At 36.4% G+C, this 27,575-nt stretch overlaps 1 protein-coding gene across 1 annotated transcript; it reads left to right on the forward strand.

Moving 5' to 3' along the window:
- Nucleotides 1-944: 944 nt before the first annotated feature.
- Nucleotides 945-26,398, forward strand: LOC149070166 (uncharacterized). Its single transcript, XM_089249541.1, has 2 exons — nt 945-1,651; nt 25,453-26,398. The coding sequence occupies exons 1-2, from the start codon at nt 1,327-1,329 to the stop codon at nt 26,277-26,279; spliced, it is 1,152 nt and encodes a 383-aa protein (XP_089105667.1). The 5' UTR covers nt 945-1,326; the 3' UTR covers nt 26,280-26,398.
- The last annotated feature ends 1,177 nt before the right edge of the window (nt 26,399-27,575 follow it).

The following is a 27,575-nucleotide window of genomic DNA, read 5'->3' on the forward strand; positions in this document are numbered from 1 at the left end:
CGATATCTCTCTCTCTCGGATTTACGATCAACAGCGCGCGGGTGCTGTTATAATATCTTATCACTAAAGAGAGGTGGCGTTATTATAAATGTTATTATCAACATCCACACAAGAATTAAACAAGAAGGAGAGATAGAAAGAGAGAGAGCCTCTAGACTCAAAAGCCGTATAAATCCAGTTATCGGAGAAGCAAATGAAGCCGAGGATGGATGAGCAAATGGATTTGAACCTGTCATCACATCCGAGCCTGGAGCTGATTTTTCCTCCGCAGGAGTTTGATAACAAAGTTAATGAAAACATTTTTTTTTTGCGTGTATGTGGACACACTCCGTTCGTTAACCAGGAGGTGCTCATTACGTCTTTGATACGCCCCAGTGCTGTCCTCTTGGAAAAATCTAGATCACCCTCTCACGCTATATGAGAGCTTAGCTGTCCAGAACAGAAAATAACGCCATCAAAAAAAAAAAAATCGAAAAACGTCCTTATAATTTTCGCTCCACCCGCGCAATTCCAGAGGACACCCAATCAGAATGTCCACCCCGTCCAATGTTGATACAGAACTTGCGCAGCTCCGATCGTTTTCCCACCGCTCCTTGCGGTGGAGTGTGCGTTGGCGCCTCCCACTTTCTACTGTCCCGACCAATCACGGCGCGATGTTCCGATTCCCACCACGGAAAGTTCCGAAGTCGAGGATGGAGAGGGAGATTGAAAAAGTGGGTTGGAACCCCCCAATCTCCTTTTCTACTCTTGTGTACACGTAACTGGATGAAGAGGAGTAGGAGGAACAAGAAAAAATATATATCGACTAGAAGTGTTATGGGATGTTGTGGTGGAGGGGGCCCCCAACAACGAATGAGGGGGGCAAGACTGAAGTATGAGGGGGAAAAGTGGGTGACATCGAAACTTTGTCACTAGGATCCCTATAAGTGCTCCTCGAAATATTGAAGTGTTTGCGAGAAGCTCTTGAAAGTCAACCACTCTTCGGTGCTCCTTACGGTAACGTTTTTTTTCCCCCTCGTCTCAAGCTCGTACTTTTGGATATTATGCCATTTTTTTATGCAACTATGACTGTATGAAGTGTGTGCAAAACGATCAGTATTCAGATATTTTCCATTTAATTAGCAACTTCAACCACGGATTCGGAACGAAACTATGGAAATTGTTGAGCACCGTCATGAATTATTCCGATATAATCATGATTAGAGTACTGTACGGTATTTGTTATGTGTTACTTAGAGCTGTCGTGTGATGTCTTGAAGTGATGGTCCTAGTCCACCAACCAACGTGAGGATTTGAAGTGCGAAATATTCCAAAGAAACAAATGCGATGAGCGCGACCACGAAGCCGAGTGGATTCAGTGTCCGGGACATACTCGAGTTACCCGGCACGAAGAAACAGAATAATTCTATTACTACCAGCGGCGGTAGAGTAACCAGTGTGACGACCAGCAACGATAATAATGATGATAATAATAATAACAGCAGCAGTAGGAACAATAAAGACTGCCACGACGAGCCGCAGGAGCCGGCTCCGAGGGCCCTGGATCTCTCGGACGTTGCTTTCCCCGCATTCTGTTACGGTGGGTTCTGCCCGGACGCGACTTACGCCAGATGGCTGACCACCGAAGTGTTACCGGCATATGCTGCTTTACGTAAGTATTCTAATCGGATTATTGTCATTGAATTTTATAATCAGGGTTTCAATATTCTAATAATCAATTATCATCAATTAGAGTAGTATAATAACAGTAATAATATTTCATAAATTTCATCATTATAACATACTATAGTTTAATAATCATGACCAATGACTGTATATTACCGAATGACCAGGGAAAAAAAAATTCGGAAATATATACAGAGAAGTCTTGATATAACGATACTGTGCGGACCAAGGAAAAATATCATCTTAGAGGGATTATCGTTATATCTAGAGGTAACAGTTTAATATTCTAATATAGAGATGTTGTGGTAAATATGATAAATCTGATTTTTATACATAATAACCGGTTGTTAGACATAATCGCCGAGCATTTTGATAAGTTTGATAATTTTCTCTAAATTTATTACTTTTACAGGCGATTATGCATAGTACCCAGACGTCGTTGGTAAATTTAATCAAAACTAAAAAATGATCACTTTTACCGGGGGATATGCATAATCAATGGCGTTGGAGCCGGGGGTGCTGTGGGTGCTTGAGCTCTCGCACTAAATTTTGACACGAGTCCAAGAACCCAGAATTGATTCACAAATCAAAATTTCCTACACAATGCTCAAGACGAGCACCCACAGGTTTAAAACATTTCCGACGCTACTGTGCTTAATCCCCCAAGCGTCTCATCGCTGGTAGACATGATAAATCGTAACTTCTATATGATATAAAAAAAGGCCTATTGCACATGATAATTCCTGCATGTATTTTATCATTATAGCGGGGTACGACCATAAAATTTGTTATCCTTATATCGGGGTCCGACTGTATTCATCACACATACTAGACTCATTCGCAATTTTTTTTTCATATTTATCAAATTCACCGATTACACTAAGTTATTATGCATAATCACAAGTAAAGATGATAAATTCGATTTATCGAACCTACTAACGGCGCTTGGTTATTATGCATAACCGCCGGTAAAAGTGATAAATTTATCAAATATACTAACATGATTGGTAAGTAAGCATAGTAACCGATTTTCTCATTTACCGTAACATAGACAATGCCAAAGAAGACTTGAAAAAATGTCGGAAATTGTACAGGAAATTACCGTTGTAGCCAGGTCCCACTGTATTTAATTTCGTTCTTATTTTAATAAAATTTAAAGTCTTATCCGGGTTAACTTTTTAACTAAATTACGGGTGCTAAATATTATATTGGGTTCCAAAGTTTACCCGGTCAAGAGACTTTAAATTTCATTAAAATCAGGAAGAAAATAAATACAGCGGGACCTGGCTACAACGATACTCGATAGACAAAATTCAAATTTGCAGAGTCCCTTATTCCAGCTCGAGTTCATACATGCTCAACCCATGGCCCGCGGGCCAGATGTGACTCACGAAGTGCTCCGATATGGCCCGTGATCTCGAACATAATTTTTTTTCAGTAAAAACTGGGAATGATTCTTCACACGAGTATCTTTTGGTCTTTCTTTCTTTATGTTCTGGTGTTTATATCCAATATCAGGTGTCCCTTCACTGCAATTTCAACTGTGGATGATTTCTAATAGGCCTTTGACTAAAAGTGGTCCCTAAGCTAAAGTAGATAGGTCTCATGTAAAAAAAATAATGTTCGTTTAAATTTTAAAACTTTCACAATCCATTATAAAATGCAAAAAATCAAAATAAAAAAACATTTGAAGTAACATGAAAAATTTATTTGATTTGCGGCCCGCAACCGTTCATCAAATCAAGCAGCCCACGAAAGATTACCAGGAAATTTGAGTGGTCATAAAATGGCTCAAAATCATTTGAGTGGTCTGCGTTCTCGAAAAAATTAAATAATCTTACTCTAGTTCAACAAAGCTTGGGTCTGAGTCGGTGCAAAAAATGTTGTCACAGCTCCAAATGAATTGTAAACCACGGATCTTAGTTTTATTAGCCCATTTGAGTGCGTAAAATAATCATTTTTCCCCTACAAGTTTGGGATCAAAGATGTACAGCTAATCCGTGAATAAATATTGTGTTTAAATTTTTGACTCCCTTATTTATGAGGCCCGCTAGCTCATGAAGAAATCGGGCCCCGTTGTGCATATTAAAGCATGACTCTGCACCAACTCTGGTCATATCACTATATTGCAATTTACTGCCATTAATGAGATGGGTTGGAAATGAAGGCGCTGTGTACTGGTGATCACCTTAAGTTTTCATTAGGAAAAATATCTAATCTATATCCTCCCTCGGTTTCGAACCCAGGACCGTGACAACCTTCACGCTACATGAGGGTAAAGGAGCATCTTACCACTCGGGTAATCTTACCATCTTAACACGGGTTATATATACAGCCCAGCTATTCTCAACCTGTGTGCCGTTGAAGTTGAGAAACTCGCGCCACAAAAAAAAGAATAAATAAATAATAATAAATAAAACAATAAAAATAAAGAGAAATAAACAATGCGCGTACTAGTCCGATATGAATGAAATTTTTGTTTTACTGTCACTATAGAGATCTTCTATTTAGTATAACACGGTATTTAATAGATTATATTATTTAGTCATGTTATTCAGAAGCTATTGATATTGTATTCATAATATTCATAATAGTAGCAAAAAAGAAAAAAAGAGAAGGAAATCAGAGAGGGTTTCTAACAGTCTTGAGAATGCAGAAAAAGTCCGATATAAGGTGTACGGCATGTAGCGGGAACATCGCTATAACTAGTGATTTACAAGTGATTGTCAAATAGCTAATTTGAAAGCACAAGAAGTATTCGGTTATAACGAGTTGAAAATTAAGAAGCATTAGGTTATAACGAGTTGAAAATTAAGAAGCATTAGGTTATAACGAGTTGAAAATTAAGAAGCATTAGGTTATAACGAGTTGAAAATTAAGAAGCATTAGGTTATAACGAGTTGAAAATTAAGAAGCATTAGGTTATAACGAGTTGAAAATTAAGAAGCATTAGGTTATAACGAGTTGAAAATTAAGAAGCATTAGGTTATAACGAGTTGAAAATTAAGAAGCATTAGGTTATAACGAGTTGAAAATTAAGAATCATTAGCTATAACGTCAAAAAATTCTCAAAAATGCCAGTTTTTCCTTCTTCCTCTCTGTTATGTCTTAAAAATTATGACTCCTATCGTGGCACATGCTCATCGTAAAAAAAATTACTTTGACTCATTTTTAACAAGGATTGGACGGATGCGGAAAAGTAAAATTTGTTAAACTTCCTTTTCCTATTTCTGGGCTTCCCCACTATACACATGGGGATATGTTATTCTTTTATTTGATTTTTGTCTCTCTCAGTGCCTAAGACCGTTGTCTTCAACCCATGGCCCGCGAGTCAAATTTGGTCCTCCGAGTTTTTCTCTGTGACCTGTCGCCCATTTTTAGAAAATAGCTACTTTATGTATAAAAACAAATATATTCCAAAAAAAAAAAAAAAAAAAAACCATTCGTTAAAGAGCTCCGGCCACTGAAAATGTGTACTGTTGTTTTTGGAACTGTGAGATACTTTCCAGATTCAATTTGATGTGCATTTGAAACATTAGAAGGGCCGTCGTAGCGAATTCGGGGTCCCGGAGCCAAATCACTTTTTTGAGGCCTAATCACTTTCATTTTGGCTACATATTTCGAGAGGATAAATTCGGCATTCAAAAGTTATACATAGTTACAGAATTAAAAGAAAAGCTTAATGAAAGAAATAATTTTAGAATTATTGAAAAAAATAATTTCATGATTAATAAAAAAATCTAAAAGTAATTGAAAAATAGTTTCAGTAATTTCAGAATTGTAAAGAGTGATTTGAGAACTGTTAAAAGTAACGATACTTGGAAAAGTTAAGAATTTTTGAAAAAAGTAATTTCTCATAGGATTTTCAGATTTAATAAAAGAAATAATCAATTAAAATAATTAATTAATCAATTAAAGGAAATTTTTTGAAAACCAATAAAAGTTCACATTTCATTAAAGAAAAACAAAGTCACAGTAAATAACAGCATTCAACAAATTTGGGGAACCCTATTTTAGTAACCAAGGATACCGCGGTATGACTTGGTGGCCCGCGGGCAGAAGGTAAAGTTTGATTTGGCCCGCGACGTCTTAAAAGTTGAAGATACCTGTGGCGTAAGAGACTACAGCACCAGAGCAAACAGTTTTAAGGGGGTTGGTGCACGCAAATTTTCCAAAAAATTCATTTCCCAATTTTTCAGTTTTTAAATACTATGTTATACTTTTATTATAATACTTTTTAAATATTTTAATATAAACTGCCGGCAGGCATTACGCATGATAATGTTTTTCACTAAAATGCTTTTATCTCAAAACTATGTTTTTTGTTATATGAGGAACATTTTTTCTAACACCACTCTTTCAAATGTCTTGAAACTTTGTGTGGCTCTCAAACACTATGGTGTTACATACTTTAACACGAGGATTTTTTTATTAAATTTATTTACAAAATTTTCATGCAACGAAATATGGGTAAATATTGGTTATTTTTGAGAAAGTTGCATGTTGTTGGAGTTAAAATTCGATAAAAAAATAAGTAACAATTAAAATCCCAAAAGCTTGGTTTAAACACCATAATGTTGAAAGGCACACAAAGTTTCAAGCCATTTGAATGAGTGGTGTTCGAAAAAATGTTCCTTAGCTAACAAAAAACTCAGTTTTGAGAAAAACGCATTTTATTGGAAAACATTGCATGTGCAATGCCTGCCAGCGCAATTTTTTATTAAAATATTAAAAAAATGTTTTAGTACAGGTAGAACAAAAACTTGAATGCAGTTAGACGCACAAGATTTCGTAGTATTTAAAAACTAAAAATTGGAAAATTTTTGCGTGCACCAGCCACCTTAAAGTCTTTTTCGAAAGGCTGAAAAAATCGTGCTCAATAAATTTTCCGATCAGCGGGAAAATGTTGACGAGGCCATGAAGCCATGGAAGTGAGCAGTGACATGATAATTAAGAATTTTACTTGTTCAATCGGTCGACTAAATCGCAGATTTAAAAAAGACTACTATTACATAGATTTGCAATCATACAATTGCAAATTCTATGCAAAAATATCTTTCAGAACTAACTGCTACGAGACCAAAATTTCAATATCATGACTAGAGTTCTTTAAATTCCTTAAAATTATAATAAAACGATCTAAAAGATGTTTTGATGCCGATAAAGCAGCGGCAATTAGCCTTAATTTTATAACCTGACAGAGCAAAAAGAATGGATATTCGCTTCCGTTATAACGACAATTTTCCGCGTGAATGTTAACTGTCATTATAACGGACTTCATTTTTTTCGCTACGAATTTTAATACATATAAAATACAAGAACCCACTTAAATTTTCTGGAATAAGAAACTTCAAAAAGTCCTGTCATTGAGTCCTTGCTAAAGATGAAGGAACTGTGACTTTAGTTTACATAAAAAAAGATTTAATATGTAGACCAATGTCAAATTGGCAAATCCCAGGCTCCCCAGATCACCATAAAAATTGGTATTGGCACTCAAAATTTTCTTTGTGTAGTTACTAAATTTCAGGCTGAGAGCAGCACAAAATATTATGGAATTTATAGCAGTATTTGTGCCAACATGAAAAAGGCCCACCATGCCCTGTAAAAGTAGAAAAGAAAAAAACATTATTTTAGATTCTTTTTCTTCAAAATAATAATTATAGCCCAAGTAAATATTAGCTTAACCCTTATATATAGACATACCGCTTAATATAATTACATTATATAAGCGGTATTAATATATTTGCGTCAGTAATATATTTCCAAGTATTCCGTTTAAATCTAATAATTAATACTTAAATTAATAATTAATTTGAATAATTTGTTATTTGGGGTTCATAAGATGAAAAATATTAAATTTCCATACGATTAAAAATATTTTAAGTCACTGATTTAAACCATTCTCAATATTCAGGGTGTCAATGTAAGTCCTAATTCGGCTTTCATCTCATCGATTGTTCATTGTAGAGGTGCGGTTTCAGTTTAAAAAACGCTCAAAATGTGATCAGGAATCACCCGGTACTAGTTTCGGGAGTGAAAATACAGTGTGTGACAAAATGAAAAAAAATCTAAATCCTTATACGGCACCTCCTGTCTGCTAATTCTCCATTAGAAAGTTATTACCCTGTCTCTTCTAAGCCCAACAAAAGAACTCCCATGTTTTTAAGTGCAATATTCTCAGAGATATCTGAATTCGAAAATCGCAGAAAAGTGGGGAACGAACAGCATAAATGAGGGAAAGAAGCATTGACCGTTAATTAATGCTGTTTTTCCCCCAACTTTTCTCCGATTTTTGGATTCAAATATCTCTGAGAACATTGCAGTTAAAAACATGGGAGTTTTTTGTTGGGCTTAGAAGAGACAGCAACAAATTTCTATTTGAAAGAGGACAAGAGGGCCTACAAGGATTTAGATTTTTTTTTTAAATTTTGTGACACACTGTATTTTCACTCTCAAAACTAGTACTGAGTGATTCCTGATACAATTTTGAGCGTTTTTTAAACTGAAACCGTACCTCTACGACGAACGGTCGATAAAATAAAAACCGAATTAGGACTTACAGGACACCCCGTATATTATTTAAAAACAGTGGCGTCTTAACAAGTGGACCAGTGGTTTCCGGGCCCCATGGCAACTGTCAAACAGGGATCCAAAATTTTTAAAAACATTTTCAAAAGTTCTGAATTTTTATTACTTCTGAAACTGTTTTTATTAAACCCGAATTTCCATTTACTCGATAATAATCTTGTACTACTAATTATGAAATTATTTAATTTTTCAGAATTTTAATTAGTTACGAAACACTATTAGTTTTATTGATCTAGGATTTCAACTAAATTTCAAAATTTTTTTCTTTCATTATTTTCTGAATTTTCATGTTTGAAATCATTGTTTTTCTACAATCAGCTCTGAAGTTCTGGGGATATTTCTCTCATTACAGCCAAACTATAACACATAATCGATAATGGTTATAACAACATCGAAGATTCTTCGAAATTTTGTCGTTACATCCGAGGTTGACGTTTTCAAGACCTTTTTTTTTTTTAATGAAAAATATAATCGGAAGAAATAAAATACAATAAAACCCCCCTCTAACGGACACCCATCAGATGCAGTCGCCCCTCTTTTCATGGTCAAATAATGATTTTCCCCTTATATAATAAATGTACGCATTTCAAACCCCCTGATTTTATACCCAGGTCACTCCTCTGCTACGAATGGATGTTTTTGTCCCACCGGTGTCCACAAAAGAGAAGTTTTTATTTCTTTATGATTCGGGTGACCGATTCGATTAAGAAAAACACAGGGAATCGGAATAATTTATACGGCGCACCGCAGATTCTCACTAAACATGTTGCCAAATGTCGAAGTTTCATTACCAAATATTGTTTATAAATAACCCTCTTGGTAAGGCAAAAAAAATCTACAGCAAGTCTGTTGAAATGTATTTTACGGGAGAAAAATGAACTTAACAAACATGTGAGATCAATATTTTTGATATTCATTACATCGCAATTTATATATTATGCAAAATCGATCGCACAGTTATATGCTAAATATATAAAATTGATTTTCTGTATGTCTGTGTGTGTATGTTCTCTATACAAATCTACAATTTTAGATCGATCGTCACAAAATTTTATATATATATACAAATGGAACCCGACTTGAATGATAGGCTACTTTAAAATTTCGTCTAAGCAGGGCGAATGCCCCAAATGGGGAAAACAAACTGTCGGGCACAACAATGGTTTTTAAGCCTCAACAATCACTTTCCGAACGTTTACTTTGGTTACCGTGATTCCCTAGCAATGCGTTTCAGATGTGTATATGCCTTTACAATGGTTTGTCACTTCTCTAATCCTGTTAGCATATATGTATAATAGTTTATGCCTTTATAATGGCTTGCCACAATACTCTCAGTAATGAGGCTTTTCGAATAGACGTCATAATCATCATCAGCATCGCTTTGAGGGTCAGGAAAAGTGTGATCCAAATAGAAATCGGTGTTGAAATTGCCGATTTTACTGCAGAAATGCGATAATTTCGTGGGGTTTTCTGTCACATCAATAATTTTAACAATTGTATATAATTCTCGATTTTTGAAATATTAGAGATATACGAAGCCCAGGAGATTAACTATGAATTCATTAGCCGGACCTACTTTTGTGTTGGATATTCGTGCAATGACACATTGATTTTAACTTTTTATTTATATCTTATCAAGCATGAAAATATTAATGTCTCCGTATTGTCTTTTAATATTCAACTGCATAAATTAATATAGTTTACGATGTTTTAAAATAAATTATGGGCCCTTAAAACACATCCAAGAAATTCCACAGCTTCAATTAAGCATTTTTGGAAGCAGAAAAAGGCAGATGGATACCTTGAAGTTCGGGGGGGGGGGGGATCGAAATAGCGAGCGCCCCTTAAAATAGGAAAAAATATATATCCATTTTTCTACGTTTCTTTAAACCTAGATTTGTTTCTTTCATGAGTCGCGCAGGAAGTCGCCATATTGGTTAACTTAGACACGGTTTGTATGTCCCTCAAAGAAAGAGGGAGATATCGCATGATCCAAAAAGCCTCATTAAAGAAAACCCGGGCAGCGCAGGGTATTATAGCTAGTGCTAAATAACATTAAGTTCTCGCGTACAGCAATGCAGGACGAGAACAAACGAACTGTATTGACTTTATCTGTAACTATTTCCTTATGTAGTTATTTCTCATTCATTTTTATGTGTACTTTGCTTTGTTTTTTATAATTTGTCTTTTTTTATCTCTCTCGAACTGCAATTGGATGTATATTTGTGTAGTTGAGATGTAAAATTACTGTACCTTCATTCCTGATTCTAGTAGATATTTGGAATTAAAGCAAGCTTCGTTGAAAAATAACGGGACATTTCTATTTTAAAAAAAGTCGGGACGGGCAAAATACTTAAATGTTTCACATGCTGTTGACCAAGTCAAAACATCAAACAAACAATAAACCTTTTTTTTTTTTAACGTTCGTTATAACAACAAATGAACATTCCCTGAATGTGATCAGCTCTAATCTTAGGAATTTCTTTGAGTAAACGTCATTGAAACGGAAAGAAAAAGTGGCGAAAAATTTGCCGTTATATCCGAGGTGGTTACCCTGATCACTGATCATTTTTGTCGCACCACGGTCATTTTCTGCACACGAGAGCTAATTGGACCGGGACCTACAATTTATGGCCGATTCCGAACGGCAGACTTGTTTTTTATACTCATCGAGAGGTTGGTGCGCTAACTCCTCGATGGAGGACTCCCTGCGGTCATATCGCCGTTTCTGTTGTACCCCCTGTGTCAGGAAAGTTTCGAGGTGGTCACTTTTTATGGACGTTAAAAGCAAGGCTCAATAACAAATCTTGTTCGGGAATCAGTCCCGACAGCCAATTATTGACTTTATAGCCGAGGTTATAGTCCTTATAACCAAGTTTGACAGTATTTCTAAGATTATTTCTTTCAGCTATTCTGAGATTATCTTAATGGTCTTAATTTAAGATTATGAGAAATCTCTTGATTTGCTCTGATATTTATTTCTTCGATTAAAATAATTTTGATATTATTTCATTAATGCTTAGATAATTTCTTTCAGCAATTCTGAAATTATCTAAATACTCTCAATGCGAGATAATGAAATCTCGAGACAGAGATATTCTAAGATTTATTTCTTCCCCGAAAAAAAATTCTGATATTATTTCTTCCACTAATACTGATATTGTTTCTTCCAATAATTAATACTGATATTGTTTCTTCCAATAATTAATACTGATATTGTTTCTTCCAATAATTAATACTGATATTGTTTCTTCCAATAATTAATACTGATATTGTTTCTTCCAATAATTAATACTGATATTGTTTCTTCCAATAATTAATACTGATAATATTTCTTCCACTAATACTGATAATATCATTTCCTTCACTACTACTGATAATATTATTTCTTCCACTAATTCTGATATTATTTCCTCCACTAATACTGATGATATTATTTCCTCCACTACTAGTGATATTATTTCTTCCACTAATTCTGATATTTCTTCCATCAATTCAGAATTTTTTTTCTTTCATTGATTTTGAATTTCCATTGTCTTTGAAGTTCTTTCACCCAATTTTAAAATAGCTTTTTTTTTTTTCAGAAATTCTCAATTTTCATGAATTCTGAAATTATCTCTTCCATTTCCTCTGAATTTTCATTTCCATTTCGTGTACGCATATTTCTACTTAGATGATTTTTAGAACCTCTCTACATTCTGTAATTATTCATGTGCCAACTTTTCCACCCAAAAATACACATAAAATCACCCCCATCCCCCAGAAAATATCTGGGCCTCCTTCAAGACGGTCCTTTATGAAAGCATTTTGCAATGCAGCCGGAAAACGTTTGATCGCTCGATAGAAAAACCCCAACGAGAAATACGCTAATATCGAAAGAGGAACTTTCAAAAAACACAAGATTAATATTTAAAATAAAAGAGGACGTACGCGTTGATATTCGGCTACATCCTAGCTTGTATCCGCTTCGACATCCATCTTATCTGGCTGAGAAGTCACTCATGCTTAATACTGTATAATCTTTAAGCTAACATTCTAATCTGCTCTCGTAGAAACTTGTCCACAGGTGGCAGAAGGCCCCTGACATCTCTGGAAAAAAAGAATACCTCTCTCTCAATAGTTATGAAATATATCGATGATAAAAGAAGAAGAAAAAAAAATCGATCTGCAAATAAAACGTCTTTTTCCTTCTTTTCCATGTGCTTCTTTTCTTTTTTTGGGTAGCACGTGTCCTGTTATTTCTAGTTCTTAAAGAACCAGCTGAGTAAACAGAATATTTTCCTTTGTACTTATTTTTTTGGACTCACCTGTACATTTTTTTCTTTCCCCTTCCACCTTCTACTTTACATATACAGGACGGACACTCGAGTGATCGAGTGGGTATTTTCTTCTTTTGGGGTTCCTTAGGAGGTTTTCCTGAGATATTTCCTGGTATTCTAACTTACATTCAAAATATTAGATGCGAATTTATCTATTTTAGATGAAACATGTAATGCTAATTGCTAGGGCTCGGATTTCTATGCTTTTGCGTGTTTTCTTATGGTTTCGCATGTTTAGCTATTTTTACGAGGTGGAGGATTTTTCAGTAGTTTTGAGGCATTTTCATGACTTTTTTCAATAATTTTGAAGCATTTTCATGAATTTTTTCAATAATTTTGAGGCATTTTTTCATGACTTTTCAGGAATTTTGAGGCATTATTTTTTCGTGAATTTCAGAATTTCGAGGCATTTTTTCACGAGATTCATAATTTTGAGGAATTTTTCATGAGTATTCATGAGTTTCATAATTTTTAGGAATTTTTTATGAGTATTCATGAGTTTCATAATTTTTCATGAGTATTCAGGAGTCTCATAATTTTTCAGGCATTTTTCATGAGTATTCAGGAGTCTCATAATTTTCAGGCATTTTTCATGAGTATTCAGGAGTCTCATAATTTTCAGGCATTTTTCATGAGTATTCAGGAGTCTCATAATTTTCAGGCATTTTTCATGTTACAGAATTTTGAGGAAGATTGTTTAGTAATATTAAAACAATTTTTCATGATTTTTTCAGTAATTTTGAGGCGTTTTTCAGAATTTAAGACATATTTTCATATTTTTTAGCATTATTTTACATATTTCAGACAGAAAAATGAAGAGAGATTTTTTGCCCCCCAAACTCACTCTTCACTAGCTTAATTTCCCCACATTGGCAATGTTTTCACAATATACCAGCAATAATTGATAATTTTATTTACCTTCGGAATAGTTTTTGGCAATGATTAGTGATATCAGCAACAATTATAAATTTTATTGGTTTGCCTTTGGCATCATTTGTTGGACAATGATTGGCGATTTTCCGTAATTTCCTTGAGGAAATATGGTCAGCATATTTATAAAGGAATTTTTTTAGGGCATAAATGCAGTTTTTATGGAACAGATTCTGTCGGTTTTCAGGTCATAAAAATCCTAGCCCTACTGATTACATTCAAACTTGACTATAACGACCTCGTTTGTAACAATACCTCGGATCTAACATCGATAATTGCCGGTCCAGAATAGTCTCCATAGAGGGGGTAATGTTAATGAACATTGCTTTGTAGCATCTAATAAAAATGTCTTAAATTCTGAAGATCATGAACAATACCCTGAAATTACTGAAAATCATGAGCAATACCCTCAAATTACTGAAAATCATGAAAAATCCTTTTAAAAAATTACAGAAAATTACTAAAAAATTCTCTATCACGTAAAAATTCGTGTTAAATGTTTGGTGAGAATCAGCGATGTCCCTCATTAATGATTTCTACGTCCCGTATTTTTTTTTATTACTTGTAATGAGACACCAACTTGTCACAAGAGTCAGTAAAATCTGCACTCAACCATCTCTATTCAAAAGCACACTCGGGTTGAGACAATTTGGGACAACCTGTATCAGAGCGCCCTTCTGTGTGTACGACAGGTGCGATCACACAGGACTCCCGCGTTTCGAGGGGGGGGGGGGGCCCGCACTTACGGTAATAATAATAATACCTTTCATAAATTCTGAAATTTTCATCCATTCTGGAACTATTTCGTTCATAAAACTCTGAAATATTTCGTTCATAAATTCTGAATTCCATAGGGACATTATGTAAGGACGGTTCATTATATAGGGACCTGTCACCGCGATCTGGAGAGGCATGTCGACGCTGAATAGAACTATAGCCGCCATTTCACCGCGGTGCATGGAAAACCATGGGGTAAACTCACTTTAATGACAGTTATTGCTGGTGAACAGAATAACTATAATTCAGCCATTTTCTAAGACCAGAGAGTTTTACTCACACACACACACCATTCATTTTACATCGGAGCATACCGTGATAAGTGGGGGGAGAGTTGGGTCATTTCGTCCCAATGAATGGCCAAGACTCAACGCATGAAATGATCTGTCGGAAGGGTAAGGTCAGGACTCGTATCCATTTCCCTTCCCATGTCCATATGTTGCCATTCACACAAAACAAAAATAACAGTTCTTTCCTCCTATAACGTTTCAGTACACTTCATTAGTGCGAGAAAAAAAAAAGAGTCATTTTTTTTCAATGGCTGGCGCACCCAACCCGCAAATCCTAATTGTTTCTAATGGGTTTTTAGGTGCTTTAAAAAGAGGGGGAACGGCTCTCAAATCAATTACCTTGTCTCTGCCTTTTCTCCCCTATAACGTTTTATTTTTCATGTTGATGTCGATCGATAACTACTTAATACAAAACAAGCTCGCTTATAACACTTTTTCGTTCGATTATTCCGTGATTCTTTTTTTTTTTTGTATAGTGATTGTATGAATATATTTTCCTGTCTAGTCGGGTTTTAAGAGCTTTTTAGTGCGTCTGTCCACTCAATAACGCTATTGAGCGAGCGTGCTATCAATGTTACGTGTAACATGAAACTTTATACGTTCTTTTTTAGACTTGACAGGCACTTAATGCCATTAGGCCGTTATATGCGGAGTATCCTGTCTATTAATTGTTTCTCACGCTCAATATAGAAGAGAAATCAATGGAAAGATTTGGTAAATAAATTTCATCACAAAATTTTATGGGAAAACATCGAATTATTTGCAGCCATATGTTGGAAATTTGCATATAATATTCTGCCGTAAAAAATTGTAATACAGTGAAACCTCGCTACAATGATACTCGATGTAACGACAAACTCTTCTTCAACGATGTTTTTTTTTTCCACATCTTGTTTGAAGTCACCTCTAGTCTAATGTTAAACACCCATCTGTGCAACGATATCCTTTGCTTACTACGATAAACTCCCTATATAACGATATATTCTTAGGAGATTTGAAACAGCTGCTACAATGACATTTTTTTTTTTTGTATTTACTCAAAATATTCTTCAATACATTTTAAAATTCGTAACATATTTTGCTTCTTCCGAAGACATCTATAATATCGGTATTTGGTACCACCTGATCACCGAAAGTGTTGTGAAATTCTCGGTATCCCTACTTTTTGTGTGATACATCAGAGTGTATTATGATGATGAACCTCTTTTTACAGGGACAAAAAAAATCCAACTCAGTTGTGTTTATAAACAAACAAATTAATTTTTTCGCGGCCGAATAAATACTCAAAAGTTCATTGCTTGGCGGCACAATAGATTCTCGATAATCCAGCAGTTTGCTAGTCCGGCCCGTCCAATAATCCGGCGTTTTTTTCATTTTTTTTGGCGGATTTTCTTCGAACCTAGAAGAGGGAAAACATGCTGCTGCGCGTCTCCGTGGAGAAATTTATATTACAGTGAATTCTCTCGATATAACGATGTACTACGGACTAAGGAAAAATATTACCCATGCAGAGGAATTATCGATATACCGAGAGACATCATTATCATCACGTGCCATCAAATTTATACCACCAAAAAAATTCACTTTTGAGTATTTATTAGCCGCAAAAAAAATTGAATTGGTTATTGTACTTTATTTTATAACGTGTATAAAGGAACCCTCCTTTTCGCCAAAAAAATGAGTCCCGAAAATATGAGGGGTTTTTCTTATACATGGATAGTATCGTAGATATAATTTTTCAACTTTTTTTTCAAATTTTAAGCCCAAAAAAATCGGGGGCGAGGTTCCTAATATACACGAGGATTCGTTAATACACGTTAAAATACGGTAACTGGTAAACAAAATCCAGTTAGATGTGTGCTGTACCTGTAAAGAGGTTTACCGTGATGCACTTTGGTGTATCATACGAAAAAGTAGCCGATACCGAAAAACCCTATGAACACTTTTGGTGATCAGGTTGTACCAAATACTGATGTTATTAGACGTCCTCGAAAGAATTAACACATGTGACGCTAATACAGGTTTTGCACAAATGAGTGAAGTGGATTTATAAAAGTTTATGTCTTCGAAACTATTACACTTAATATGACCTGTGATACATAAAAATAAAGAAAAACATTCAATGGGGGGTTTTTTTCCCCAACATCGCTCAGTAGATGGCTCAGTAGATTTAACAACATAAACACGTTAGGGCCACACATACACTCAGAATACACATTCCGGATGTGCCGATTCGTAAGAAATTCCGTAGAGTTATGTTCACGAGGTAAATGTACGGTCAAGTAGTAGTAGTAGTAGATGACAGCACTTCCGTATAACGCAGTGTCTGGAATTAAAAATGTTGAGAATGAGAGGAAAAAGTTTTTGTGAAAATATGCAAGGGCTGTTTCCGCTACTTCTGTGCAGCACGCACGCGTCTGCGTTCTATATCCAATGGCTATAGGTGAGATGGCCTTATTCAGTGACGTTACAAGTTTCGTGCGGAGGCCTTCTTCTATAGGTGGTATTTGTTTACCGTTGCATCAAGGGGGTATTTTGTAACATTAAACGCTTGGTGATTCAAATGCGATTTGAAAAAATATCGAAGAAGAGGGATATATCGTTATGTTTCAGTAATGTGATAAAGCAGTTGAGATTTGTCACCTTTATTTGTGATTGTTGGTGAATTTGACAAATATGAAAAAAAAAAAAAATTCCAAAAGAGTTTATTATGTGTGATGAATATAGTCGTACCCCGATATAATGAACAATGCGTGCATGAATGATCATATATAGTACAATAATACGATTTGTCATGTTTACCAACGATGCGAAACGGTACTATGCATAACCGCCGGTAAAAATGATTAACCTAGGGAAATTTATCAAACTTATAAAAATGCTCGCCTATAGTGTATATAATAACCGGTTTATTATATATAATTACCGGATTTATCACATTTACAGTATGAGATCGTTGGAGCGAGGTTTCACTGTATTTAGATGGGCTTTTTTTCAATTCACTTCCTCTAATCCGGCAATTTCGTTTATCCAGCACACTCTGGTCTGATATGTGCTGGATTAGCGAGAATCTACTGAATTAACAACGCTGATTAAAAATAAAATTTCCGACAGCACGATAAATTTGATGGCATGTGATGATGTAGCCTCTCATTATAATGTGTGAAAACTCCTCTACAACGATATTTTTTTCTTTCCTGGTCCGCAGAATATCATTATAATATCGAGGTTTCACTGTATTCATATCTGTAACAACATAATTTCAGGTTCAAGTTGGCGATCCCCGGAAGTTTTGTTTTTACGTCTATTAGGCTGTTGGTAATGAGATAAGAATATCTTGCGGTACCACTCAAACGTGTCGCGGGTCTTAAGTGGTGCCAAGTTTTCCTCGATATTCTTTTACACACAGGCCTAGAGGAGTATGGGGGTCCGAGAGAAATGGGTGGGCCCGCACCACACTCCATAAGGCGATCAAAAATGTATAATGCTTTTAAATATTCCAAAAGAAATTAAATATCTCGTAAGAAAATAAGTTTTTGTGTTATCTTAATCAATTTCTGCTAACTTGAGATGTTGAAAAAAATTATAAACAGCATCTAATACAGGACCCTTGAGCTGAAGTACCGTCAGTCGCTCTCTTGTGAGCGTTCTTGGGCAGTTCTACTCAGATTCTGAAAGTAAGCCACTGATAATTCCAATAAGTGAATTTTCTTTTTCTAGTCATTTTATATCATTTCTAGGAGCAACGTAATGTAAATGTTTGAAGGCGACTTGAATTAAGCGGTTAAATTGAGGGTATATCGGACTTCTCTCGTCATAAAACTAGATACAAAGCATCGAGCACTTATGTGGTTCATTGAGCATTAGACTGAAGGTATATGAAAGATTACTTCGCAGTCAAAAAATATATATATACAGTCAATCCCGCTTATAACGTTTTCCCACTTGGTACGACTTATTTTGATTGTCTCAACTCTAACAAATTCTCGTTAATATTTCCCGTTAAAAACGTTTTCCCGCTTACAATGTTTTTTGGAAAACGTTATAAGCGGGATTGACTGAATAAGGAGAGAGAAATAAAACATGTAAAAATTTATTAATGAAATTAAATCTCAAGGATTATACAATTGAATAACTTAAAGCTTATATATAATAAAGATCGTACCCAGAGAGATAAATTAATTTTAATTTTTTTCCCAAAAATTAAGTTTGAAAATTGATATATTTGAAAATTTAATTAAGAAAATTAAATTTTATTATTTATTTACGTAATAATTTTCACGTACTTCATATTGATCTCGATTATTTTCTCGACAAAAAAAAAATTGAGAATGAATGTGATTATTTTGATAATTAAGAATGTCGAAAATAAGAATTTATCAATTCTTTCGATTTTTATTATTTTCTAAACTACAGTGGAAGTCCATTATAACGACAGCTCACAATCACGGGAAAAAAATGCCGTTATAACGGACTCCTCGTTATAAGCGGACGTATTCCGAAACATTGGCTCTTTAACAATCACCTGCGAATGGAGACTGCCGTTATAATCCATAGCCGTTATAACGGACTTTTACTGAATTTACGAATTTTTATGAAATACCCTGTAATCAACTGACCGAACATATTTGACCATATTCATAATTTCCGATACCTACTTCGTAACAGAACTCCTAAGTAAAAATCGGTGCCTATTCATACGAAAAGTTTCTAAAATCTTGAAAAATAGACTAATATAGGGCCTTCTCCCCACTAAGTGCATTTACAATATCGGCATATTTCTAAAGGCTATTCCAGAAAAATAGGGAAAAAAGTTTAAAAAAAAAATCCTTTGACGTCCCCTTATATTATAAATCGCAGCACGGTTTTTGCGGTCAATTTTCGCCGTTTGTCCCGGCCATACAGAACCAGACCCCGAACCAGAGAACCACATCGACCTATGTACACATACGGAAACGGGGGTGCAGCTGGTGCGGAAAGGCCTATAAATGGGATTATCCATCCTTAATCCGGGTTGAACTGAATCTTGAAAACGGTGTACTATTGGCAAGAGGGAAGAGACTATTACATCGATAAAAGTATGCACTCATATATATTCCCCCCGATGTTCATTGTACATGCATGCAACCAGTAAATCCTAAACTTCCCTCCCTCCCTTGTCGTCCTTGTAGTGTGTGTGTCCACATGAAAACTCTGACTCACTCATAGAATGTCAGAGAATATTGTCGCCAATTTATGCATTTCTCTCCCCCCCCCCTCTCCTGCTCCTTTTACTGAATCAGGAGAAGAAGAAGAAAAAAAAAAAGGTGTCAGGAATAAAGCACCAAATTGGCTTTAAAACTGAATGGTTAAAGAGGGTTTTACACCATTTTAATGCCTCTATTGGATGTAAGTCAGTTTTGTGATAGCTTGAGATCGGGTCGCTCGTAGGTCCTCGTGAATTAACATATTTTGAATATATATGTGCGTATTACTCTCCTTCTGTCGTATCGTGGTGATCGATTTCGGGTGGTTTTTTTTTTTTCCATGTTTCCTTCCTTTAGGGTGCTCGGGTAATCCTCGGAAAGAAAGGTGAGCTCTCTCTCTCTCAATGTAATACGTATAAAACGCTTCTCCCCGATGAGTTTTGATCACTCCTTTTTGCCTTGTATGATTGTGAGGGGTGGGAAATGCTTTACACCAATCATATACCACCCATATCGGGTTTTTACTAATCTCGAGCACATTCATGAATGTCTGTATTTACATGAAAATTGTCCTGGATGAGAATATCTTTCGTGTTCCCATAGGGGGTCTCTCCCTCCCCCCCCCCCTTCATGATGAATTTCGTTTTATTTTTCTCTACGTCTTTGTGAACGTCTGTCCCGATTGACGTAAATGACGCTTTGGATTTTGTCGTGCTATTAGGAATCTTATACAAGTGGAAAAAATAGAATTTTCTAACTGTGTCTCGTAAACAAATGGAAATATTCAAAAGAAAATATATATACGTATGTGTGTGTGTGTATCACTTATTATATTATCTTTTTGTTATTTTTATTTAATTATTTTATTTCATTTTCTCTCTCTTGCTTGTGTAAACAGAGAAGATATTAGAACCTCGAGATATTACAAGATACTAAAATCCAACCCTGTAGGCTTCCTGGAAGGCCAATTGTCCCTTGAGGCCACATAGATGCCATTTAAAAAAAAAAGCCGTATTAACTCAACATTGAAATTGATGAAAAAGTTTTCAGTCACATCTCTATATACCATTCACATTGTTTGAAACATATGATGCGTAATTTTTTATGTGAGCGTACAGAAAAGAGAGATTTATTTAGGGTTGATATTTTTTTTTTTATGTTTATAAGAGTAAGGTACTGGTGTGTACGACGTAAGGTGATTAAACAAGAGATGATATATCAGCTGCCAATCTGGGACAATTAAAATTAGGAGATTTTTTTTCAGGCAGATCCCAATTCGGTGTGAAAAAACATACACAGACAAACATATAAAAAGGGGTTTTTTTTCCCTTTAAAACTTAGTAGGGATATTTTATACATGAAAGTAAAATCGTGAGTTATTTCTTCTTTTGAAAACGTGAGAAATTGCTAGTCATTGTCTATTTATGCAGAGTCGTCAATTATCACTCAATAGTAGGTTGAATTCCCTGCCGTTCTGCATTTTAAAATCAAACTCATACCAACTAAAAAAATCACCTTTGGCCCAAAAAACGGGACAGACTTACCGGGACTTATGATCATCCATAACACTAGTCCACGTCACCGAATCGGCTATCGAAAGAACGAACTAAAGCCAGCTTTTTGGCCAATTTCGTTGAGATTTGGCACGGTGACGGCAATGTACTTCACGCATTTGACGTCAATTTGGCTGGAAAAAGCACAAGCAGCAGATTTTCTCTAGGTATATTCTGCGGAAATAATGTTTTCTACAAAAGTAGGGATATTTTGCAACTCACGATCAAAATTCTGGAGTCCGGGAGATGGATTAGAAAATCCGGAGCTTCCTGGAAAATCTGATACATTTGGTAGCTATGCTATACTGTAGTGTTCACAAAATCGAAAGCACCATGAAAACCAATTCAATTGAAGTTACGCATTTTTTTACAGTTTGTGGCTTTCGATACACCTAGTTTTCTAGCTTCCTCTCATACATAAAAATAAACTAAACTTATGGACAGCCGTATGATGACCGTGGTGGCCACTCTCTACCGGACCAATACCTCCTAGATATTTAAGTTTTCTCTTAATTTCCTAAAATGTGATAACGAAAAGTCTAATCCCAATATGATGCTATGAATATTTTCCCCATTTTACTCGTAAACTATGAGTCACACAGCTGTGGTCCACTGGGTGCTTTAGGACACTTCCACTACAAACGAGGATTTGCGTTCTGCAGAGTGCACAAAACGCGGCCCTATGTTGTGTCTAAAATTGCACGTGTTACAAAGAAGATCAACTAAATCTAAGTCACACATCTGAGTTCCTGGGAATAAATGTGAAAGCATTCGGTGAACCACATAATTTTTTTGAACATTTGATCAAGTATATTATAGACAGATTGCTACTACTCCAAGAAACACCAACTCTGGCCATATCGCTATATTGCAATTTACAGCCATTGATGAGATGGAAATGAATGCGCTGTCTATCGGTCGTCGCCTCAAGTTTGTTAGGGGAAACATCTCATCTATATCCTTCTTCTGGTTTGAACCTAGGACCGTGACCTTCACGGTGGTAGACTAGCATCTTACCACCACCCACTCGGGCGCTGAGGAAGCTAGGTGGCATGGATGTTCCTGATAAAATTTTGAGAATAATTCGGGCACTGCTATCGGACAGGGTTCATCAGGTTCGTATAGCGAGCATCATGTCCAGAGAATGTCAGGTGCGAAAGCGGAGTCGTCCAAGGATCGGTGTTAGACCCGATCTTATTTACTTTGTACACTTACGATATCCCTCAGGCTGTGTCAGCCATCCCTCTATTTCAATTGGCCGTTGACGTGAAGTTATTCTGTTCCAGTAGAAAACACAAGGGATCTAAGAACTGCATGCCAACAACTTTTCCAGTGGAGTTGTTAATATAAACTCCCTATTTCAACATCAAAAAGCGGATCAATGCATTTAGGCAGACGCACCGATCCTGAATATTATTAACTAATCTAAACGTTGCAGTAATTAGATACATGCGTGGATTTAGGTATTGCAATGAGCCGCTTCGTGGATTTTACTGATCATTACCATGCATAGTCTGTAAAGCTACCAGAATTTCATACATGTTATGTACGGCATACCGCAAGTGTGATGCATAAACGTTGTCATATGCTTTCTGTGTGTATTTTCGCCTAACTCCGGAGTTCTATTCACATGAATGGAGCCCTTACAAAATTAAGGACATAAAGCTTCTCGAAAAGACCCAGAGGTCCTTTACCAAAAGAATAGCTGGCCTGAGCCGCTGGTCTTATTGCAAGAGACTTCAATTTCTGGGTTTGCATTCACTGGAATGGCATACAATCACTGCAGATATTATAAGATGTGATACTACTAAATCAGACATGCATCTCGTCCATATTCCTCTGCGGAACTTTTAACGAACTGATAAATGTTGGAATGTATGTATAGTGAATCTTCCGTGAAGTTTGTTTCTGCGTAATGCCTGTTAAATGTAATGCTACCATCTGCAATCAATTTTTTTAAACTATGAGTTTTTCCTCAACTCATAGTGAGTGAAGTGTAATGAATGAATAATTATACCGTTGTGTAGGCCTGTTACTCTTTGCGGTGAGACTTTTTTTAACGGGAAGATCGACTCGCATTCGCGCCTCGAAGTTGGGAACCGCAAAATCTTAAGAAGTACTACAAACTAGTCCCCCAAATTGTTTATTTACCATCGAGAGAACCTTTCTTCGAGATCATGGACAGACGGATTAACCTATGGAGGCATCACTTTCGAATAAGAGGAACAACGGTCAAAAGAGATTGCTTTTTCCACGAATACAGATGCCGTCTGGCGAGAATATGGAACATTCTGCCATCTGAACTTGTATCCGTCTCCTACGCAAAATTTGCTTTCGCTGTTTAGGATTTCGGCCTGGCTCCATATGCAAAGTGTTTTCCCTTCTGAATATTATTTCTGATTATTTTAGTTTTTTTTATTCATTATTTTATTATTACTTTTTTCCAGTGTAAGTGCATTTCATGCCTTCTGGGGTTATTGTAAGATAAAATCTCTACTATACATATTGTCCCATTATAACATGATAGGAGACTTTTGATGTTAGTGTACAAAGTACACAATCTTTTATATTATTTTCTATTATTTTGCTGAGAACATCAGTTGAATCGTGAAGAGATTCTCACATTTTAAATACAGTAGAAGCGTTCAAATCCGAATTAATTGAAACCGGGCCCAGCTGTGGATAAGCGGGAAATTCAGATAATAAGGAAACATTTTCCAAACATGATTTTTTAAAACATTTACTGGCAGTGGGTATCTCAACGTATCAGACAAGAATTAGGGACCTCATAATTCCACGCAAAGTCAAAGTCACTTTTACGATTTAGAAGGCCCTAGGACAGCAACTCCTAGAGATAGGTCTCAGCAGTGTTTGCCATAAACGTCGTTCAGACTACCTAGCAAGTTTGCCACATTTTGAAACACAGCATCCTATTTCGTTTCTTGTTATTTTGGCGTAGAATCTTCCTGATTGGCTCACACATACCGCATAGTGATTGGATGTGGACATAGAAATCGCCAATTCTGATCATTTCTTTTCCTCACAACGATGATACTGGCACAAGCAGGGAATTTTTCCCCCCCTAAATATTCTGAGGGAAAATGGACTACTTACTCACACGCGTCACAAACACACTGCGGAGGCCTTCTATCTCTAGGAGGTGTTAGGAGGCCCAAAGATGTTTTTGGACAGCTTTTTAAATTCAGTAAAAAAATTTTCTTCCACAGAATCTCTCCCTCTCTCAAGTTGGGAACAAAAAAAATAAAATGAAACAAACTTTAAGAAAAAAAATTCAGTGTGAACAAAAATCTTCTAAAATATCTTGTTTGACCTGAGTAATCAGGAAATCTATCGACGGCAATTTAAGTGATCTGGGAATGTGCCAAGAGCCACTTAAGTGATCTATAAAAATGCATCGGGCCCCTTAAGTGAACAGTAAATGTGTCGCGGACCGCTTTAGTGATCTTTAATTGTGCTGCGAGCCACTCGAGTGGTTAGAAACTTGCCGCCAGTCACTTAAGTAACCTGAAATATATCAAGTGCCTCTTGAAAAAACTGGAGTTTGCCGCGGGTCACTCAAGTGATTTGGAAATATGCTTCGGGTCGTTTAAGCGTTCTGTATATGCACCGTTGGCAGCTTAAACGATCTGTGCCGTGAGCCACTGAAGTTATTTTTATAATCATTCGTGAGCCACTTGAGTGGTTTGATTATTTATCACTGACCACATTAGATGACGACTCTGAGGGCGGTATTTGTTCCACGGGTCATACGGGGAGCACGTATGTTGTAAAGAATAAGTCCTGGCCTCTGGTTAAGTTTAATTAAGAATAGGACAATTTATGTACTGTACGGGCATGAATTAAGTGATATATTTTCATCATTTTCATTCGAAGGAGAACTGTTTTTAAATTGCATTCCTCTTGTTGCCATGAATTTTTATTTTAGTTTGAATAATTTGAATTTTTTAGTTTGAACATTTTGTTTCCCATACTAATTGTTACTAGCATTTACCAGAATGGGTCAGTTTTTTTTTATTGACTCCTTGGTAAATTTTTCTCATATCTTTCTTTTTTGTACTTTTATATGATAACAATAAATTTAGTTTGATTTGAACAAAACGTTTTCTTTTTCATGTCGATGCAGCATCATTGGCGCATATGAGCTTCGACACGGCGCTCTCCGAACAAGGCCTGTTATCGCACGATTGCTCACAGATGACCGTCGTGTCTTCAAACGGCGAGAGCGGCGACGAGGAATCCTTGGACATGGCCCCAAGCCCACGACGACAACAACGATCCCCGTCTCTCCCGTCGGACGGACCGACATCGACGAGAGTCCTCATCGACGACGTCGAAGCAACGACCGCGTCCGACGAAGAGAACGACGCGACGGTCACGTCGTCCGACCCCCTCGACTCCAAGATCTCGTCGCACCAGACCCCGTCATCGTCCGAAGACCCCCAACCACCGGTCAAGAAGCGAAAAAGGCGGGTCCTGTTCTCCAAGGCTCAGACGTACGAGCTGGAGAGGAGGTTCAGGCAACAGAGGTATCTATCAGCACCGGAGCGAGAACATCTGGCCAGTATCATCCGATTGACGCCGACCCAGGTGAAGATTTGGTTCCAGAACCACAGGTACAAGACCAAGCGGGCGAGGCAGGAGAAGGGACTGGACGTCAATCCCTTACCGTCTCCACGTCGGGTTGCTGTGCCAGTGCTCGTCAGGGATGGCAAACCTTGCCAACCGTCTAGTTCCGTTATCAAACAGCAGACTGGACCACAGAATCAATCCGGAACCAACGGTGGTTCCAGCGGCGGTGGTGGTGCGACGGACCTTTCTTCCATCACGTCGATCACGAACATGGCCGCCATCAGTACTTGCATCAGTAATAACAGCAATAGCTGTGTCGGGACATTCAACATGATACCGACGTACACTCATCCCCTCATCCATCAACACCGATGGTGGTGAACATCATGTTTCGTAAAACTGACATTGTGAGCGTCGCAACGCATATCTCGCTTGGTTTGTGTAGTATATCTTCTGCGTATCGATATAATTTATTGGAGCATTCATAGATTATTTATTTGAAAAAAAACCAAAATATATTCACATCGAAACTTTGTTGCTATGAATGATCCAAAAAACTTCCATTCAGATCGAAAATTATCCCGTCTTGAGAACGGATTATCAGCTTGAATATTTATTGATTTTGTACAGATGTTATAGCCCTTCTTTTTACATCGACTCCGTAGGTAAAAAGTACGAATATTCCAAACATCTTCCAAATGCTAATTCTTATAATCCCGAACCAATCAGCAAAATAATCTTAAATATTCGCAAATGGAGATGGATCATAAATGCGATCATAACTATGTATTTTCTTACATTTACTCTCTGAAAGCTGTGCCATGACTAGAGTCTGGAAGTTCAGGCGAAATGCCGTAAATGGCTTTTTTTTTTGTCTATTTTATCAAACTTTTTTGGTAAAAATTCCTTTTTTGAAATTTTCCTGCAATAAATGCCTACTTTAAAATACAGGGTGGGCAAAAAGCCCGTAGAAATTTAAAAAAATGAATAATAACCGGAAAAATAGCCGAAATAAAAAACGGTTTGCAGGGTTAGCATCACTGTCACAGGAATTTTTTAAAGACAGGACAAAAAAGCCGATAGAACTCAAGTCACTCGTACCAGCGGGTGTCTTATAAGAACTTGCTCTCCTAATCCACAATCAGTTCACCGTTGTAAACCGTGTATATGGACCTTCAACATTCTGCCGTTGCTGGATTTGTGACTCGCTTGCAATGTATTATCCCCTGTGGTGGTGGTCATGTGGAACACATACTGCTGTAATAAACGCTTTGGAGGCATTCTGTTCGTTATTTGCGTATCTTTCCTTTGACTTGTGTTACATCAGTGCTCCCTATCGGCTGTTTTTCAGTTGTTTTTCTCCTGTTTTAAAAACGTTCCGTGACCTAGCGATGCTAACCCTGCAAACCGTTTTTTATTTCTGTTATTTTTCCGGTTTTTATGAATTTTCAAAATTTCTACGGAATTTTTGCCAACCGTGTAGTTTTAAGTCTATTAGTGAATTTTCATCTGTAAAACTTGAATATTCTAAGCATTGAGGATGAAATAAACGTTTTATCAAAATTTCCCAATTCCCAGTATGAATAATCATCAGAAGATCCCCCTCCCCCTCCAGCACCATTTAAACGCGAATTACATAAGTGATTTGAGAGATAGGGAACTTGGTGTGTTGCCACA

This window comes from Pholcus phalangioides, unplaced genomic scaffold (genome assembly GCF_987345545.1).
Source record: "Pholcus phalangioides strain wild (caught in Gottingen) unplaced genomic scaffold, Ppha-v1.0 ptg000022l_1, whole genome shotgun sequence".
Classification (NCBI taxonomy): domain Eukaryota; kingdom Metazoa; phylum Arthropoda; class Arachnida; order Araneae; family Pholcidae; genus Pholcus; species Pholcus phalangioides.